General features: G+C 41.6%; 1 protein-coding gene across 1 annotated transcript in view; it reads left to right on the forward strand.

Moving 5' to 3' along the window:
• The first annotated feature begins 9375 nt into the window (after positions 1-9375).
• KCNC4 (potassium voltage-gated channel subfamily C member 4) overlaps positions 9376-21369 on the forward strand; it is a 30994-nt gene continuing 19000 nt past the window's right edge. The window contains exons 1-2 of the mRNA XM_026707276.2: positions 9376-11200; positions 17045-17987. Of these exons, the coding sequence (XP_026563061.2) occupies positions 10553-11200; positions 17045-17987 (1591 nt within the window). The 5' untranslated portion in view covers positions 9376-10552. The remainder of the gene's footprint in view (positions 11201-17044; positions 17988-21369) is intronic.

Consider the following 21369-nt stretch of genomic DNA (forward strand, 5'->3'; position numbering starts at 1 on the left):
ATTAAGGTTTATTTTATGGAGCTGCTAATAGGGGTGACTTGCATCCTCATGGACCTTCCTAATAACCTTTTCCTGTTCAAATCAAGATTGAGGTGCAGCTCCACAAGATAACAATCTAAAGCCCAGAGAGTTCAGTTTCACACGCTGCTAAAATACCCAAAGTCCTCTCGTACTGAAACTCTTCCAAACAATCTCCTTTATGATACAAAATAAACTAATACCGTGTTTCTCACAAAATAAGGCTGGGCCTTATTTTTTTTTGCCCCCCGAAAAAACGGCTAGGCCGTCTTTTGGGGGGTGACTTAATTTCCCCCCCCTTGCATCCTTGGGTGGGTGGGCGGTGACGGCTTGGATGTTGACCTCAGCGTTGGTGGGGCACTTTGTATCGGGAGACCTTCTGCCACCGTTGCTTTCCCTTCTCCCGTGCTGCCGTGACAATTAGAGCAATGCCATGGTGTTTGTCGCAGCCACGCGCAGCCAGCCAGGGCTCCTCCCTGCAACCGGAGCCCAGCGGAGACACTCGGCTTCAGGCGCTCCTGTCACTGCCTTCCCTTCACCTTCAAAAGCAAAGCCAATTCTTTTAAAAATGACATCCTACTACTGGTATGACAACGCCTCTCCTGCCAGAGAGGGCAGCCCAACCCCACATGGGGAGGCGAATCTCCCGGGGCCGCAGCGCAGGATCGGCCCATCCCGGGAGAAGCATCCAGCCGCCATCCCTGCCTGGTGCCGGGCAGAGTGCGAAGAGCTTCACCTCGGGCGACCAGCGCAGCTGACAGGCGGGCCCTCCTGCCTGGTGGCAGAGCTCTTGCCAAGGAAGCGAGCGCCTCCCCGCCGGGACCTCCGCTCATCCCTCCAGGGCTGCGCCAGAGCCGTGCAGGCTGGACAGAGCCAGGAAGGCGAGCCACGGGTGTGCGCCCATCTGTCAAGCGAAAGAGCCGGGCCAAGGCAGTGATAGCGCCCACCCATCCGTGGACAGGGAGGCAAGGCGATGGCCTGCGCCACATCCTCTGAGCTGAGCCCTGCAGAGTCAGCGCCTCTGCCCAATGCCCCTGCAGCGTTTGGAGCTGCTGGCGCATTTGGAGATGCATGGGGACAGGGACGGGGACGGGCTAGGCGAGGGGTGGAAAGGATCTCCCTCAGCTACAGCATATCTCAAAAGAACTTTTCTCATTAAATATACCTAGGCTACTTCTTACTGACTTGTTTAATTACAGCTTTAAATATACCCACTTGCTCCCATCAGGCAAATAAATTATCCAATGTCAGTGATGTGAACTTGGTTAAAAAAGATGAAAATGTTCTTAATTTGACCTCAATCTTTGGAATTCATGTTCCCTTATTAATGTTAAGCTTCAAAAGACCGATTACAAGTAGTCCTCAACTTACAACAATTCATTCAGTGACCGTTCAAAGTTATAAGTGATTATGACCATTTTTCACAGTTACGACCTTTGTAGCATCCTCATGATGATTTGATCAAAATTTAGATGCTTGGCAACTGGTTCATACTTATGACCATTGCTGTGCCTGTTTTGCAACCTTTTGATAAGCAAAGTCAGCCAGATTTACTTAACAATAGATTACTAACTTATCAGCTGCAATGATTCACTTAACAACTATGGCAAGAAAGGTCATAAAATGGGCCAAACTCACTTAACAAATTTCTCACTTAATAACAGAAATGTTGGGCTCAGTCGTGGTTGTAAGTTAAGGACCACCTGTACTTATTGCGGTGATTATCAATATAAAGTTCATATAATTCTGTACCTAAAATTAAGCATATATGCACAATTGGAACACTCTACTTTTCAATATAAATAATCAAACATAGTATTATTCATTGACTTAGAACAAGAAAAAGTAACTTATGGTAGCTCCCTGTAAAAATTAAATTTACAGATCTGACATAGCTAACCTAATAGTTCGCTATGGCCAATCTCAAATCAGACACCACATAGTCAGGAGATGATGCTAGATGTTATGTGGCTTCAACTTATGTGGCTGTTCAAAGCTATCTATATGCTCACAGCAGCATTAAAATAATGCAATAGGCCTTAGTTGCTCAAAGTAGACAGAAAGTAATCAGTCATTGGGTCTCTGCACTTCAAAGCTGCTTTGGGTTAATCCAAATGATGAACTAATTTAAGATCCTGTTCTGGATGCAGTTCATCTAAGTCAGTTTTCAATTTGCCTATATACTATCAACCATGACACACCTGCTTCACTGTTTCTCAACTTTGGCAAGTTTAAAATGCTTAGACTTAAACTTAAACTCACCAAGATTTAGAAACACTGCCATATTGTATCGCTTTTTACTCAAACCTGAGAAATTACTGAGAAATTGGGCCTCTCTTAACACCAAACATCTTTGAGTTATCTCAAATCATGCCCTCACATGTCCAGGAGAATAAATATTGATCTAATGGACTATATGTTGATTGGACTAAAGCTTTTTAATGTACACAGTACCATAAATCATACCTTCCAAAGGTCTTGGTTTGACCAATAAAGTTCCAGATTAGGATGGGTCAAACAGTAGCAATAATCAACAACCTAGAAAAATGGCCATTTTTATAGAGGGTAAGGAAGAAGAAACTGAAATACTGTATAAACAAGCGATTTCCAGCATGCTGTTGCTGCTATCACCACAGCCATAAAGTCAGGGGTGGGATTCTACAGATTCTCACCTATTCACAAGAACCAGTTGTTAACATTCTAAGCAGTTTAGAGAACCGGTTGTTAGAAGAAATTACTGGCCTAATCCTGTAAGGAAGGCAGGAAGGAAACATTCTGGTGTTGCTTACAGAAACTGCCTCCCCGTTAACCCTTATTACATCCTTGGCAGGACTAGACTTCCTATCTCAGGAATGTCTCTGGAGTTTCCCCCCCCCTCCTTTGCTGATACTTTGCTTGTGTGGAGTGACCATTCAAAGTTAAAGTGGCACTGAAAAAAGTGACTTATGACCATTTTTCACACTTACGACTGTTGCAGCAGCCCCACAGTCATGAGAGGCCAGGCAAGGAGATGCGTGCCTCGATGTGAGTAATATTGAGTTGGCCACATCCAGCCAATAACATGACCACCAAGCCGTGTCCATCCAGTCACACGACCACCAAGCCATGCCCACCACCACCCCGCCCACAGAACCAGTTGTTAAAAATTTGAATCCCACCCCTGCATAAAGTTATTGTTGTACAGAAAGCTTTAGGCCAGACTAGAGGCAATCGCATCCCAGGAAGGTCACAAAGATATGTAGTGACCGAAAATTGTTTGGGGATGTAAATATCCTGCTATTAATTTATCTCTGTTTTTGGTATGGCATGCTATTACTCATAGTGCTCCTAATACACCAAAATCTGTAATATAGACAAGTTGCACCTCCCCTGCCCCCCATCACATCCCAGAGAGTCTATCTGACATGGGTAAGTTTGAATGTTTTGATTATGGGGATATATGATATGGTTTCAATCTATATTTAATTTTAGATGTAATTTGTATCAATGATATCTTTTTTAAAAAAAATATTAATCAAACAAAAAGGAAAAACATTTAAAAACAATGAACGTGGTGCATACATCCTGACACACCTGCTTATCTTACATCACCAAATTACAAATATAAATAGTACATATTTACATATATACATAAACTTTAGTCATCTTTGATACACTTATTCCTTCCTTTTTTCAACCAGTAGTAAAACTTCTCCCAAGTTTTGTAATAATCAGATTCAGTCTTATTTTTTAATTCTTGAATTAATTTATCCTTTTCAGCGCACATCCAAATTTTCCTGATTATTTCCACCTCATCTGGCATTTCATTATCTTTCCATCTTTGGGCCAAAGCTAACCTCACAGCAGTGGTGACATGGACTATTAGATATGTTACATCTTTATTATAGTCTCCCACATTAATTCCCAGGAAAAAAGATTTCAGGTCTAAATTTTAATTTTACATATCTCTTCTATCCAATTCCTAATTTTCAACCAATATATTTGGGCTCTTTTGCAATTCCACTATAAGTGATAATATGTTTCAATTTCTTTATTATACTTCCAACATTTAGGGGAAAGTTTCAGATACATTTTTGCCAATTTTGATGGTGGGATGTGCCATCGGTAAAACATTTTATATACATTTCCTTTATACGGTGCCACCAAATTTATTTATTTTTTTCTATCCCATAAGGTTTGCTATATCACTGATCTGTCTAGGTTTTGTATGAATAAAGTAAAAAGCTAGGTATAAGAAACCAACGTAAGTTGTGGAAACTCATTAAAAAACCCACATCAAACAAAGAAGGATATACCTTGAGCCAATTATCTCTAGAAAATAACTATCTATGGCAGATAAGTTGTGTGTCCAAATCACACATTCTTTTATAACATCTGTTCATTATACAGGCTATCCTGCACTATTGCATACTTGCAACTCACAAGGAAAATTAGTTCCAGCTTTATGGACCAGCACACTTTAAGCAACATATCAATTCTTAAGGGGAAGGATGAAATGGGTTCTTCACACTACTCCCAACACGTATCACTGCCTAATGAAATATGATTATTCCTTCAAGAGCAGTTAGACATGGTTACAACACTGGCTTTGCCCTTGAATTAGTCAAGGTCCTTATAAATAAATAGAACTGAGCACTCTGAATAAAAAACCCAAAATGAATAGATAATAATAGTGTATTACCGTGGTTACTTCTCTAGGAAAGTTTAAGAAATTTGGTAGGGAAAGACGTATGTTGAGAATTAGTATATAGTGAAGTATTTTTTCTTCTGAGAATTTCAATTATCACTAAACGGTCAGCTTATTGGTAGCCTTTTAATGCTATTTACTGCAGAAGTTGCTGCTACCCATTAATTATCTATATTCCTCAGCCTGTTGTGTAACTTTTGATTTTCTTAAAAAAATTCAAACTATATTAAAATATCAAGAGTTATATATGTAGGACATTATTCTAAAACTTGGAATTATAATGTCAGGAATTCTGAAGTGGGCTGAAGAATTATTTGGGGGTAGTGAAACACCTTGCTTCCTGAATAGAAAAGTCACTGTACCCTATTACCCACTCAGAATAAAATAAAAAAAATCCAGATAATGAGAAATGGCATCAAAATAGAAGACCCACCCTTCACATCCACAAGAAATCATGAGTGAGCTGATACTCACTGACCAGAGTGTCTACTAGTGATAGTGACAAATCTTGCAATCTTCCTAGGATAACTAAACATGTGTTATTATCCTTATCCCAGCAGGAACTGTTCAAACAGGCTGGATATAGGTCAAGACTCAGATGAGGTAATAGTAGCAAGCGGTCACTGTCCAGCCATAGGTCAACTGTAAATAAAATTACTGAATTAAAAAGACTATAAAAGATTAAGACTATCGACTTTTATGGGCCCCCTATAGATAAACCCAATTAAGGTCACTATTTACTGTATAAAGTTAAAACTTCTGATGATGAATAATAGATGCTTGCTTGCTGTGTTCATAGCCTGTTCCTTACTGTAGTACAGCTGACTGTCCCAAAAAAATCTTTGTTTTACAGTTATTAAACACAAGGAAAAAGTCTTATCAAGTCTTGTGTTGAAGTCACCTGCCAGCATAAGATCAAAACTTGGATATTCCTAAGTAAATTGAGAAAATTAGTTCTTTAATTTATCCCAGCATTTGGTAAAAAAAATCAATATACTGGGTTACATAGATATTTATAATTACAATATTGCATTTGGCTAAATTAACCCCAATAGCTAACACCATGTGTCCCTTCTCAGACACAAGCCTATGTAGCACTACAAACAGCATTAAAGAAGTTCACTGAGTAATCATGTAATATTGTATAATATGGGCGCTGGGCCTCCTATACCAAAATAAAATTTTCTTTACAATCTTATGTCCTGGAAATAAGGATCATCCTTCTTTGGCCTTCTAACCAGCAATGTTGCAAGAAATCACGAAGATTTCCTTGGTCTGAGAGTTAGCTCAAGGACAGCTGTCTGTCAAAGGAGATTCTTCTGCCCAAGAGGAATAAAATGGATATGTCAGATCAGCTGTATGGCTAGCTTAGGTGGAGACTGGAGTGATCTTCAGTGGTCATAGAACTTGAGACTCAAAATGTGGTGGAAAAGATCACAGCAGCAGAAAAATTTGCATTTCAATTGGACAAAAGCACTGAAATCACTGGTGAAGCAATTAATTGTCTTTGTGCATGTTCCTGATTATACTGTATCTAATGGATGTCCAGGCCAGTAGGGGTGAAGTTATTGGAGTAGATTAGATGATAAATAGTTCCCATGGAACTATATCCTCAGTGAAATCGGTTTGAGAGCTGTGGCTGGGATCAGTTTGCCCGGAGTTGGGATATGTAGCCAGATGGAGGAAATACCAATTTTTGTTATAATGTTTATTTGGATCTAAAACAGGTTTGGGGGAGGGCATATAAAAGAAAACAAACATATTTCATACCAAAGCAGTAGATTAACTGTGATTCCACAACTAAATCTCTCTCCTGTCTACATGAGGTTTCTATTGAGCTTATGCCACTAGCTGGCATCAATGCAATGGAGAAGACATGAATGAATAATTTGTCTGGACTTGTAAGGACGCTTCTTCTGTCATGCTCTCCTGGAAGTGGAGCTATCAAGAAGTAGGGCTGCAGTCTGAGAGTCGATGTCCACTATAGCCGTCCAGGTGGAACAAAACAATCCAGCCAATATTGGCAGGATTTAAATAGGAAGTCTTCATAGCAAATTGCCTATTCATTCTTACTGTCCCAACACATTATGGAACTTTTTCATTTAGTCAATTTTAATGTCTTGTCTTCCGTAACCCAAGAGGAAAGATATAATGATACCCCTTTTGCAGAGGAACCTGAGACTCTAGCCCACGGGTATGATGACCCGTAGTCTCTCAAAATAACCCAAAACCCAAAACATATATTAAAGTCCGGTAAGGCCTTCAACTTAACTTCACTGTTTTATTAGGCACAGTTTAAAGTCACAAAAGTAAATAATGAGGCAAACAGAAAACCAAAACAAACCGCATTGATGACAGTTCTGAAGCAAGCCGAGATAACTAATCATAAACTCCAGGAAAATAACCGAGAAACGTCCATGGGAAGAATGCCAGCAAAGATAAACCTCTTTCAAGGTAAACACTAACTGACTTCAGCAATTCTTACTACGTAATTGAAAACTTATATACATAGCTCCCACCTGCAAGCCACAAGGAGGATCATGGTAATCTCCTCTTGAGTAGACCTCGCTTTTCCCTGATCCTCTCCTCCCTGCGTGACCTAGGATGGATAGGGGATGGGCCTGGATCCTCCTCTGACTGCTCAGCCGGCCTCTGCCCTTCCCCAGCCTCCTCCACCACCTCTGGAGCCACACTCCCACTCCCTGTTGGCTGATCCTCCTCTTCCTCAGAGTCAGTCTCCACCAGGGGCATGACAACGGGTTCATCCAATATCCTTTCTACAGCAACTTGTGCCCTACCTTCATATTGTTTTTTCCACTTGCTCTTTTCTTTGCCTTTTTATTGTTTACTTAACATTTCCAGGATGGTTGCAACATTTATGCCAGTTGCCATTGTTTTAAGCAAGGAAACATTATCCTACATTCTAAGATTTTATAAATGTATACTTTGTCATATTTTCTATATTGTTTTATGTTTTCTCTGTTACATTTCACTGGTCACAGGCTGCAGTAAAGTTACATAGGCACATATACCATGTCTGGTTGCTGCCAAGTAGCAATGTGGAAATAAAGAAATAAAATGCATATATATCTTCTAGTGTAGTGGTTTTAGTACTTTACTCATAAAGAAGGGCTTTTAAAAATTAATATTTATTAATAGTTTATCAGTACCTGTAGGGTTTTGCAGTTTGATCCGTTTTCTTTCTAATCATCTCAATACCTAAGTCTTGCAATTTTCTTAAAAAGTGTTTATAAAATAAGGTCACCAACCATAATAAAGATACAACTCATACCAATATCTCAACCTCAGCTAATGGGAATTCTGAGCTATCAGAGGCAGAGCATTTTCCACATTTGCAAAGGAAAAAAGGGAGCTTTTGGTAAGAGCAGTAAAGGAGAACTGTGATTGTAACCGAAAATACGAAACATCATTATGGTACATTATATAGCACATTTATGATGGAGTGACACCATACACTGTACCTATGGAAAATCCCTGGTTTCTTTCCCATCACTTCCAGATGAGGTGTGAAACACCTGGATTCAGTAGGCTAGGATGAATAGGAGAATAATAAAATGAAGCGTTCAAAGATATGAAGATATTCTAGCCCAACCTAGGCTCAAGTAATCGGCCTTTGTTTGGGGAGGTCAACAAAGAGCCCACCTCTCTTGATTTGTAGGATATCTCTTATAGCCAGAGCATTTTTCCTAATGTGCATTCAAAATCTACTCCTTGAACTTAAACCCACTGGATTCGCTCTCTGACCTTGTGTGTAAAATAACTTCCCCCGTGCCATAAGCCTTTGTTGTCTGCAATTCGCTCTTTTTATAACATGGAATATTCCTTCTGGGGCAGGAATAATCACAAGTCAAAAAAGAAACGAAATGCAAGGCATCAGTAGCAACAAGGAATCATAGCCGTTGCCAGGCAACGCAGACAGCGATTGGCTGGATGGACCGAAAGTATGGACTCACTTCTTCTCTAAATCCATCTCCCGTGTTCTTTGTCGCTATTGGCATAAAACCAACGCGCTTCTTTTCCTGAAACGATTCAAGGTTTCAGATTTCTCATGTGCTGCATTCGATGCGGGGGGAGGGAAGGGGAGGATTAGGATCTCCTTTAGAACTAGCGCATTAGTACTACTCAGTCTTGGAGGCCCCGGCGAAAGAGGGGTGTTCCTCCCCTTCCTCCCCCCCGTTTCCCTCACTTCTTTGCTAGATAAAATGCAAAAGGAAACACGCAGCGAGCCTGGCCCATAATCGCACGCACGCACGCCCCGATCGCGCAAAGGCAGAAAACATCTTGCCAGCTCCCGCTCGGCTTGGAAGATGATCTGGGCTGGGCAGGGCAATGCTATACGAGCCGGAGTATCTGGGCAACGGGCAAGCGCAAAGCCATTCCGAGGGAAACCGCCGAGGCTACCAAATCCGCGCCGCCCTGCAGCGAGCGCCCTCTCTGGGCTGCAAGAGAACCGCTTTTGTTTGGCTTTGCGCTTCCCAAGGCTTTTCGGCTCCCGCCTTCGCCGTCCGGACGCCGCCGGCAACAGGCTGCTTCGTGGCAAAGAAGAGCCACTATCTCTCTCTCTCTCCTCCCGCCTTTGCTCGCGCAGCCACTTGTGGATTGCGCCGAGCTGCCCCTCGCGGCCAGCCCTTCCCTCTACGGCCCCTCCCAGTCCTGGAGGAGGGGAAAGAGAAGCGAGCGCCCGCGGGAGAGAGAGAGAGAGAGAGAGAGCCCAAGACGCCCGAGCGCACCGCTCCTTCCACTCCCTCTTCGCCCTCCCACAGTTTGAAAAAATGAGACAGCGCCAAGCGGGCTCGGGTTGCTCCCGCTTTCTCGCAAGCGCACCTGACGCCCGACCAGCCCACCCGCCCGTGGCCAGATCGCTGCTCTCCCGCTTAGACCCGATGGTCTCCGACGGGAAGTGGATCCCCCGGTCGGAAGCCTGAACCTCGGCTTACTATCCAAGCCATCCGGACGGAAACAGCCAAAGCCCCGCTCGGAGCCTCCCTGCCCTCTGGCCGCCCTCTGCGACGGCGGAACCGCTCAGCCTCAGAGGCGACCGCCGAGGATGCCCCTCGGTCCATCGGCTTTTCTGACCGGCTCCTCGCCTCGTCCAGGGAAACGGCCCGGGGCTTTCTGCTGCGCTGACGGGGGGGGTGTGTGTCTTTGTTTTGTGTTGTTCCCACTGTGCCTGGAAGGGAAAGGCGGCGGAGGCGAGGCGAGACCCGGCGAATTGGTTGCGTATTCTCGGGCGGTGCGCGGGAGAAAGAAGCGTGTTTATCCGGGGAGGTCTTCCGAAGTTTCAAATCGTCTTGAAAGTCACGTCGAGCTTCTCTTTTCTACTTTGCCAAGACGGGGCTGTTTACCAACCAGCGGCAGAGGAAAGCAGAGGAGGCGTCTCTTCTCTCCCTACTCCTAGAAGAAATCTCTTATGGTGGCATTTGGTTCTTCGGTTCCTTTTCGTTTGGCCAGGAGCCTGTGCCCTGCATGAATTGCCCGCCCCGCCGCTTCAGGTCTCTGGCCATTTGCTTCCAGCCCGTCCCAGAGGAGATATAACCCTTCTGCTATCTGAGTGGGCCAGACAGGGCCGTTTCCTTCCACGTCGGGGCTCTGCTCCCGGCTCACAGAGGCTCACTTGTTGCAGCGCCTCGCCTGGGGTTTGGGAGGGCTTGAGAAGACTTCCTTTCCTCCCTCCAAAATAACGGGCCCCCGTCGCTCTCCCCCGCCCCCTCAGGGCACAGCTGGTGCAGGGCCTCTCTCTGTTTCTGCCCCCCACCCGCAGCCCCTGCTTCTGGGCCAGAAGGAAGCGGGTTATCAGAAGCACTTCTGGCTCACCTAACCTAATCTATGATCAGCTCCGTGTGTGTCTCCTCCTATCGCGGGCGCAAGTCAGGGAACAAGCCACCCTCCAAAACATGCCTGAAGGAAGAGATGGGCAAAGGAGAAGAGTCCGACAGGATCACGATCAACGTGGGGGGCACCCGGCATGAGACCTACAAGAGCACGTTGCGCACCCTGCCTGGGACCCGCCTGGCCTGGCTGGCAGATCCCGATGCCCAGAGCAATTTTGACTTTGATGGGCAGAGCAATGAGTTTTTCTTTGACCGCCACCCAGGCATTTTCTCTTACGTGTTGAACTACTACCGCACGGGCAAACTACACTGCCCAGCAGACATCTGTGGGCCCCTCTTTGAAGAGGAGCTGACCTACTGGGGCATTGACGAGACTGATGTGGAGCCTTGCTGCTGGATGACTTACCGGCAGCACCGGGATGCGGAGGAAGCCCTGGATATCTTCGAGAGCCCTGAGCCTGGCAGCAGGCTGGCTGGGGAAGAGGCTGAAGACGAAGGGGCCCGGGAGATGACCCTTCAACACCTGGGCATGGAGGATAGGCCTCCTGGGGCCTCCGGAGGAGGAGGAAGTGGCTGTTGCCGGAACTGGCAGCTGAAGATGTGGGCACTTTTTGAGGATCCCTATTCATCAAAGGCGGCCCGGGTGAGTCAGCAAGAGAGGGCAGGGAGACCCCTAGGGTGGATGGGTACGTGGGTAGGTCTGTGCCCCATTTCTAATGCCTACCGGATACAATTGGATGCCCTTCTGATACGTAGGACTACAAGTCCCATCATTCCCAGGCAACATTGCCAGTGATCAGTTTGGGCAAAAGGCACTGTATTTTTAGCGTATCTGATTTGGGGGAGATTGAATTAATCACTTGGGTCTGGGGACATGTCAAACCAAAAAAGCCCTCCCTCCCTCGGTATGTTTCGTGGCAGATTTGCTACTGTAGTTGCTTTAGATTTCAAGCTCTCAAAGTTTTCAGTGTGGTTCTTCAGCTGAGAGTGACCCCTCCTTGCTCTGCTGCTTCTTCTCCTATTTTCCCCTTTATTTGCCGTTTTTGATACAGGTAACGTGCCTTGCTCTTTTTCATTGTGTATGTGTTTTTAATGTGCATGGTGAAGACCTAGCTGTTTTATATTCCCCAGTTATTTATCAGTACTGCACACAAACACTCTCTGCAGATGAGAACAGAGCTTATATTTAGGGGTCTCTTTGGAGGTTTGGAAAAATCTGCTTACCACCACATCCTTGGAACAGATTTTTTTTCCCTCCCATCAAATCCAACATTTGACAGAGTTTGGAGAAAGCCTAATGGGATTTTTTTTTCCTTTGTATGTTTTATTTTTCTAGCTGCAGGATTGCCAGGTGCTCTGAATTTACTAGTGGTATAAGATGTAGTGTACCTCAGAAGAGGGATAGTACTGGTAGATCCCTTGGTATTAGTTAGACATTTCTAATTCTCCATTATTAAAGAATAATAACAGGAAAATGATTTTTCCATTGAAATTAGGCAGATAAAATACAAGTAAGTTTTGCGAAGTCATGAATGGGCTTTTTGCATAAAAGAACTGTACTCTTCAGTTAAGTTTGGTACAGAAAATTTCCTCCTAAGCTATGAGACATCCAACAGGGATCAAGAAAGATTTCATTTGTCCAAACAATTAAAGTTCTGTTGTGTCTGCATTTTTACAGAACTCCTCATACACTCACGCAATAAACATCAAAGACTTACTTTTGTCCTATGTTTTTCTTTCTGTTGTGCTATGTGATGTTTTCCTATAGTTTTCTCATATCTGAATTCATTTACCCTTAATATTTTCAATAACATGCAAACAAGTCAGCAGTACGTAGCTAGTACAAATTGAGGTCTGATAGAAATCCCTGTATTAGTTTTCTATCAGGATTCTGTCCCCACCCCTCTTTTTTAAAAAAATAAATACTTTATGCTTTTTAATAGAAATGTATCATTTTCATCCCCAATCAAATCCCTATAAATTAGCAATGGACAATGTCCATCTTTGTTCTTTGTTTTTCCTTTTGTTTTAAGTTCATTTTTGTGATACAGGCATACTTTTTACATTCAAGAAACAAATATCAATAGATCTGCTTTCGAACGTGATTGGAAGGGATCTTGGAAGTCTTTTAGTCCAACCCACTTGCTGAAGCAGGAAACTCTATATCATTTCAGGCAAATCTCTTTTTTAAAGCCTCCAGTAATGAATTTCTTAGTCACACGGTATATATACATTCTGCCATACATATTCTGAGCTTTCCATCTTGTGTATATCACTTGGATGAAGAACATAGTAAGATTTAAAAGTGTAAACTCTGAACCTAGTTTTGCTTCCCATAAAGTTCACCTCAAAATGTATATTCCATAGGGAGGGTTAACTGGCAAGTGCCAATAAAATGTATCCAAAATATTTTCTTTCACCTAAATTCAGACAATTCAAGCATTCCTATCCCCCAAAGATTCATTTTAGGTGGAATTTATAACAAAAGTCTCAGTTTTCCACAAGTACGCTTGCCTGAAGCACGTTCTCACAGAACCAATCACACCACTGGCTGGCCTGCCCACTGTGCCCCACTCTGTATATCTTGCCTTCGCCATGCAGCCCAGCTAATCTCCGCGCCTCACCGCCTCTGCTCATCAAAGGCAAGCAGTGCATGCCACTGCCCACTCACCGTTTGCCTTAGCCAAGTTGGGGAACGCACCAATCTCAGGCTCCAGCCTTGCCCCAGGCCTCTGCCTGCACGCCACTGTCCCCCCTCTGGCCTCAAACTATGGCCCTGTGGGCCGAAGCAATTTATTTGGCCTGCGGCCTGTGCTAAGCTGAAAGGCTGTGGAGGAGACAGCATGGGTGCAGGAGGGCCAAAGCGGTTTGGGAATGGACCGGATGGTGGTTCTTATCTTTAAGAAGATCCATCCAGAAAGTGCTGCAATGGCGGTCTTGCAGCCACTTCTTCCGTCCCTTGCCGCTGAGCCTTCGCTTGTGGAGACGCTTCATGTGCTCTTTGGGTCAGCAGCGGCTTCTCTCCACTGCTGCTCTTGCTGGGAGAGCAGACTGCAATTTAGCAGCTGTCAGCTGCCGCTTTGGGTCCTCTAAGTCCCATCCTGAAAGCGCTGCAGCTGAGAGAAACAGCATTCAACATGGCTGCTTCTTCTTCACAGAAGCCGTGCATGGACATATGCGTGGAAGTTGTGCTCAGGCACATGTGCATGCGCTCACATCTTTGGTGAACTGGTGGTTTTGTTTATTTGAAACCCACCACTGGTCTTTGCTGGAGCCACCCAGCTAGAATCATGATGGCTAGAATTGAAAATTTGACAAGAGAAGGCAGAAGGAGGGCAAAATGAGATGAGTTTAAGGAAACTAAAGCTATTTTAATTAATTGAGAGGCTAGTAATAAATTTTTATAGCAATTGAAACTGAGTATTTCTCCTAAAGATACTTATAAGGTCCCATTTTCAACCTTATAAAGAGCACGATAGGCAACTTTTGCCCACCTTGTTTCACATCATTGTCATGCCTAGAAGTGAGGGGACCATTTACAACACCTTTTTGAGGGATTGAAACGCTTCAGCAAAGCAACCTTTTTAAACTTTGCTCAACCCTTAAATCAACCCTAACATTCCAAATTGATCACTGTAATACTACACTGTACTGGAGCTAAATAGGCAGGCTATCCTCAAGCCCCCATTGGTTCAGAAGGGGACAACTAAATTATTGAGTTTATAGGACCAATTTACACCAGAATTCTTCGGCTAAGCAGGACTGGCCATTTTACCCTCCTCTGATTGTTTGCTATGTCTCCTCTTATAAACAAAGATGGCTTAAAAATCACAGTTCTATCCAGTGTTTGTTTACAGTACTCTCTGGCTCTGGCTTGTTCATTTGGCTTTTGGTAGCTTGTTTTGACAGGAGAAAACCGAAGTCCATGGACTAGGCAGCATGCCAAATTGCAGATGAATAGAATTGTCCAAAGCGTGTTAGTTGTACAACTTCAGGAGGAACAAGTGGTTTATAGCTCATTTTGAAAAAAATCTGGTTTAGTGTGTCACATAAATATAATGGGTAGTTTGTTTCCAGATTCAAGAATTGATTTATAAATACTATTTGTTTTGAGGTCAGGGAAGGAAAAAAAATAGACTTCTAATATGCCTTCATCTCATATCAAGTTATTTTCTTCTCACTGAAAGGGGAAGAATCCCTTGGAAATGATCACAGAGAAGTCACAATGCTGAGGAAGGCCATTTTTGCCACTATTTCTAATACATATTTTACTAATACAAAAACACAAGTTTTGCCAAAATTCTGTTTAGTTTTGGGCTGCTGATTTTAAATTAATTTTAAATTAAAAAATAATTTTATGGAAGCATGCTGTTACCTTAGCAGAATTATTTTGATCTGTCCTTTTATATAAGTGTATTTACTACAGAGAGAGAGAGAGAGAGAGAGAGAGAAATCTGTTTCAGTGTATCACATAAGTATAATTTGTTTCTAAATTTAAGAATTGAGCTTAAGAATGCTCAATTAAGAATGAGTTGTTTTATGGTTATTTTTAATAGGCTTTTTTGTGGGAGCTTGGAGGAAAAAATAACTGGCATTTTTTTCTGCACTTGTACCTTCAGACTACCATGCCCATCCAGAAAACATATATTAATATGCTTATATTATATTAATATCCTTTTGAGTTGATTTTCATAATATGCCACTCTAATGGTTATAGGTTAACCAATGTCATAGAGGAGAATTGAAAACCTCTTGGCTTTTGCAACATGTTGGTTGGTTACTAATTCAGTCAGAGTGTTTGGTAGACTGGATTTTCAGTGGGCTGATGAAAATGGTGCATATTTGTGTGCGTGTTCTTGTTTTACATTTGTCCCAGTTACGCAGGTTTTGAAATATCCTGCATTTTGAGGAGCTGCAGCCAAGAATTTTTCTTTAGAAAACAGGCTGGAAATGCTATCAAAGGGGTATCATTGAGTAGGTTCAATGTCAAATGACCCTTACGCAAAGTAAATCCAAATGTGTGGTTTTTTTTGAAGTGTGTTTAAGTATTATTCTCTTAAACAGCGCAATGGATCTGGATCCTGTGTTTAATGATGTTTTAAAATCAGATTAGATACAGAGTTTGCATTTGATTGTTCTGTTACATAATCACTGGTTGCATACTTGGAAATGGGACTTAGTTACCATAAGACATAGGTTATGATACCATGTAAGAGATCATTGTGGGGAGAAGATAGAAAACAATGACTCTGTATAATAATACAAATTGGTAATTATTCCCATAACATAGAATAAAACAGTTCTGTTCAATAGTTACCAGTATTTCCCTTTAGAAATTCTTCATTTTCAAAACTTGTTTGATATGTGATGTGGGTGATTCTTGATCAGAGAAGGCAAACTGCAGCTCCCTTGGGTATTTAACTAGTTTTACTCTATGTCCAAAAATAATATACTTGTCCATATACAGAAAAAAGTAAAATGAAAATACATTAATAATAAATGATAAACGATCATATTTTACAAGTGATATATCATTCTATCAAAAAAACCCCATGTTGATGTTTGATTATGAAAGACTTTTAGTTTATTATTGTAAGTAACATGAACATTCCAATTAGTAGCAAATCAATAAACTATTAGAGCTAGCAAATAGTCTCCTGGATTAACAAATAAGTAACATGATTTTAAATAATAGTCTCCTTATTCTTTCGAATCGTCAGAGCTTTTCTGCCACTGTTTATGAAATAAAGCAGAGAAGTAGCTATCTTGCATATTCATATAACTGTTAATTCCTCCCTTTGTTGGCAAACTAATCTGCAGAGGAAAATGAACATAAATGAGGCTGGAGCTCAAGCAAATGTAATCAGTCGCAGCTGGGCAATTGAATTTCTCTGTTTATTGTTAGTATCAGGGAAAGGTGTTAGATTAACCTTTGGGATGGAAGGTAAAGCCAAATCTGCCAATAAATTCTACTCCTGTCTGTGAGATGACAAATTTCATGCTGCCAAAGAATTGAACTGAATTAAGAGAAGCTGAATTTCATTTGTTCAGTTTGTGTCTAACACCTGGGTACAAATATATTTATTATTATTCCTATTACAGTTGTACAGTTTAGTGAGCCTAACATAAAAATAAAATATATAGAATTAGAACATGACTCGTTTGTTTTTTGTATCTTATGATTTATGATTGTAACTGATTTATGATCTATGACTTATCACTTTGTTGTTTGTATGTACACTGAGAGCTTATGCACCAGAGACAAATACCAGAACCTTGTGTATCTGATCACACTTGCCAATAAAGAATGTTCCATGAATAGTGCTAATAGATGGGTAGATTGAAATCTGGGTCTTCAATTTTGATGGTCTACAATGGATCATAGGAAATAAAAGTTTTAAAACTTGTAATCTTGTTTTTTTGGGTTGCTTTTCTTCTCCCATAGTTTTTTTTAACCTTTGAGTATATGTTTTCCCTTCTTTTTCAGATCATTGCCTTTGCTTCCCTTTTTTTTATCCTGGTATCCATCACAACTTTTTGTCTGGAGACCCATGAAGCCTTCATCATAGATACCAATGTGACTGAGACCCTAGTAGTGGGCAACACGACGAAGATTGTTGTGATGAAAAAGATGGAGACAGAGCCAGTTCTCACCTGTATTGAAGGAATTTGTGTGCTCTGGTTTACTCTGGAGTTTCTGGTGCGCATTGTTTGCTGCCCAGATAAATTGATCTTCATTAAGAACCTTCTTAACATCATTGACTTTGTAGCCATTCTACCCTTCTACTTAGAGGTGGGACTCAGTGGCCTGTCATCCAAGGCTGCACGAGATGTGCTGGGCTTCCTGAGGGTAGTTCGTTTTGTCAGAATCCTCCGGATCTTCAAGCTGACTCGCCATTTTGTGGGACTTCGGGTATTGGGCCATACACTCAGGGCCAGTACCAATGAATTCCTCCTTCTTATCATCTTCCTGGCTCTCGGAGTTTTGATTTTTGCTACCATGATCTATTATGCTGAAAGGATTGGTGCCATGCCATCTGATCCTAGTGGTAGTGACCATACCCACTTTAAGAATATTCCCATTGGATTTTGGTGGGCAGTGGTAACCATGACAACTTTGGGTTATGGAGACATGTATCCCCAAACTTGGTCAGGTATGTTGGTGGGAGCTCTCTGTGCCCTAGCAGGTGTTCTTACCATTGCTATGCCTGTTCCAGTCATTGTCAACAACTTTGGAATGTATTACTCTTTGGCCATGGTGAAGCAAAAGCTCCCAAAGAAGAAAAAGAAGCACATACCCCATCCAGTGCTACTTGACTCTCCAACATTCTGCAAATCAGAGGATAACTCACCTCACAACAGTATTCAGAGTTACAACAGTCCTCTAGCGGCAGCAACAGCAGCTGGGGTGATGGAGAGGAAAAGATCAGGTGAGATGTAAGATTTTCGGCTAAACAAAACTCATAAATAGTAGTGGTAGGAAGATTCTGGACATACATTTATGGATGTGTAAAGCAGTGGCTCTAGAAGAAATATATGTTATGTAAGATTATAGTGTAGAGCAAGGGTCATCAAACTTGGGAAGTTTAACACTTGTGAACTTCAACTCTCAGAATTCCTCAGCTAACATGACTGGAGGAGGAATTCTGAGAGTTGAAGTCCACAAGTCTTAAAGCTGTCAAGTTTGAAGACCCCTGGTGTAGAGTTATCATCTGGATGAAGGTATGTTGTTTGAGGTGAGCATAGAAAAATCTTCTTTTAATTATTAATCTTATTGTATTTATAATGGTGTCCACAGGGAGGGAATTAGAAAAGTGGGTTCACTGGGCCAGACTGAGTTTTGCCCAGTTTAGAAGAAGATAAATAAATACCAGTCTTTCTAAAAGGATAATATCCCATCCTACTTTGAACAACAGTTTGCATCCTACTATCATAAACGTCACACAATGGCATATATAAGGTTTCCAGAGTCCAGAATTGCTCAATATCAACAGAATTGATGTATTTTGCACCTCAGAACATGATTTGGCTTCTTTCAAGTTACCATTTGGCATCAATGGTTTTCTTAAGTTCTTTGGTTCAAAAAGAATTAAGTTTTAAAAAATGTGACAGTTATTGAGGAAGACTATATTTAAGGAAACTAAAGTTATTTTAATTAATTGACAGTCTAGTAATAACTAATCATAGCAATTGGAAACTAAGCATTTCTCCTCCTAAAGGTACCTATAAGGTCCCATTTTGAACCTTATATAGAACATGATAGCCAACTTTTGCCCACCCTAAATTTTGGACAATAGCACCTGTAATTTCCAGATGTTCAGTATTCTGCCTAGAAAGCATCAAGTTATTTTCCAAAATTTCCAGGGAATCGTGGTTGTCATTCATTGTACTGCACAAAGGATTTTTAAATTTCATGTCAGTTTTTTTTCTTTTTGTTTAAATTAAAATACCTTGTGATCCAAATCTTAGTATGGTGGAAAGATGGCTATGGATGATCACTATGTGCCACAAAGAGATACAGACAATTTTTCAATGGCTTGGGGGTTACTTTTGACATTTTTGGGCAGACTCAGGGGCTATAGTTTGTAGGGCTGAAATACATGAACAGGGCCAGAACACTCTGGATGTTTCTAGCTGTGGGAGAAGCTATGGGGATGTAAACATTTTCTTTATTTTTTAAACCATGGCTGTATTTTGGCGAATATATGTGTCCCAGGATAATGTTGCAGGATCCAATCTGGGTTGGTCACTGAGACCAGAGGTCTAGTCTTCCGAGCTTTCAGACTTGTACTGGAGCCCATCCTCAGGGAACGTCTGATGCAGATTGGATCCTGCAATGTATTTTGGATGTAATGTTATAATTTTCATATATTTCTAACCTCCAAATGGCAAGAAAACTCTACTGATTGTCTGACACTGCAGTATTGAAATGTAATCCTGTAATTGGAAGAAGCACCAGGACACAGAAAAGAGGCTCAAGAGTGTGTTAGGAGTCTTTCATTCACCGGTTATCCTTCATATTAAGCTAATCTCTCACGCGTGCTGTTTGTCCCTTAAAAAGGAAACCCCTACCAGGGAGGCCATTGCTTTTATTAAGAGGGAAGAGTTCAGCAGGAAAACCCTAGGTATAGGAGAAAGAGGTTGAAAACTTATGCCGTGCTCCTGATATTGCTGTGCCAACCTTAAAAACAAAAGAATCCCTCTTAATGGGATCCAAAGATGTGTTTAGCATTTTATGAAGCTTTTGTAAAAGCTGACGGCTTGAGCTTAAAAGTGTCAAAGAAAATGCACAGTCTCTAACTGCCTATTTCCTCTAATATGTAAAGTCACACTCTTTGCAATCTAAAGTTACATTTAAGTGATCTGTCATGACTGCTCTGTTTGAATGATCTCCATTCTTCTTAAGCATTGATTAACCATCTGACCTTTACTACAGCAATAAGTCTCTGAGGATTGTCTTTGGAATCCCAAAATCAGTCAGGCAACCCATAATGGTTTGTTCTCTGGAGTGTGCAGTTAAGAGCCTTCCAGTAAGTGACTCCGGAATGCATTTAACGGGATGTGGTTAGTATGTACATAGTTGCATATCTCAAACTCAGGAATCAGAGCAGCCCAGAGCAGCATTTTGGTATCTGAAGCAGAAGAGGAAATGACTCCTCTGTTTCTCATATCTAATCCAAAAGCTGCTCTTTTGAGGCTTAATACAGAAAACCCCATGCTTCTCTTTTTCTCTAATTAAAACTATAATTATTAATAATGAAGTAACATTGAGTTCATATGTTTCACAAGCCATATTCACTTGATGTACTTGCTTACTCATCCCACTAAACCTTATAGTAGTCATGTGTGCTGGGTTTGTGCAACATTTGAATACTTGGCTCTTTTCTGGTCCAGGATGTATGGTCGTAGGCATTATTTTGGTTTTGTCTTTGTATTGTCTTAATCTAGTCATTATGACTCCTGAACCACACCACCATGGCTTGTTCTATTTGCCATAGTGAAAACAAACTTATGTTTTAGTAGGATAGTAGATATAGGCTATGATATATATGCTGAAAATAATAGGGTCTCATTTTAAAGAACTCAGTATTAACTGGTGGAGTTGGGGAAAGAGAGTTAATGGAGGAAAGCATTTGTAATCTTTAGGACCTTTAAGGCTTCTTTGCTACTTTATACTTTTATACTTTTACCTATTATCTTGTAAGGGATTGACAAATCAAATAAATAAATTAATTAACCTGTTAGACTGCTTGCATCTAAGGGCAGAAGGATTAGAAAGTAAGACCAAACTGTACATTTTTAATACTAGTATATACTGGTTTGCAAGAGATGTACTGATTTGCAATAGGGAACAGCAAGGAGCTGAGACTGAAAACTACAGCTCTGCTTCAACATGCTAGAGTCTGGACAGAGAAGTAGCAACATTTCTCCCTGAGGAATTTCTGAGGGAAACCTGAGGGAGCCTCTCTGTCATCACCAATTGTGTATAGGTGTTGATGGCATGTAGCAGCAGCTTAGCAGAATTGTGAAGAAGGAGAATGATTCTCTGGCCTGGGAGATGAGATGGGTTAGGATGGCTGCAGCCCTTCAAGCGATCCAATGAACAGCAGTTAGCACAACAGAGTATCAATAGTGGGCTCAGGCCTAGGTCTCCATCTGCCACTTTGTCCTCACCTGCAGAGGTTGCTTCCTTGTGTGCCTCATCATAGGGTCAGGCCTGAAAGGAGTTGGCTTGAATGATTTTTCTCTATATTTCAATAACAAACAAATTTCAAACTTAAAAAAAAAAATCTCAGCTCTAAAAAGCACTTT

Source organism: Pseudonaja textilis, chromosome 3, assembly GCF_049901715.1.
Source record: "Pseudonaja textilis isolate UNSWEBS1 chromosome 3, rPseTex1.2, whole genome shotgun sequence".
Classification (NCBI taxonomy): domain Eukaryota; kingdom Metazoa; phylum Chordata; class Lepidosauria; order Squamata; family Elapidae; genus Pseudonaja; species Pseudonaja textilis.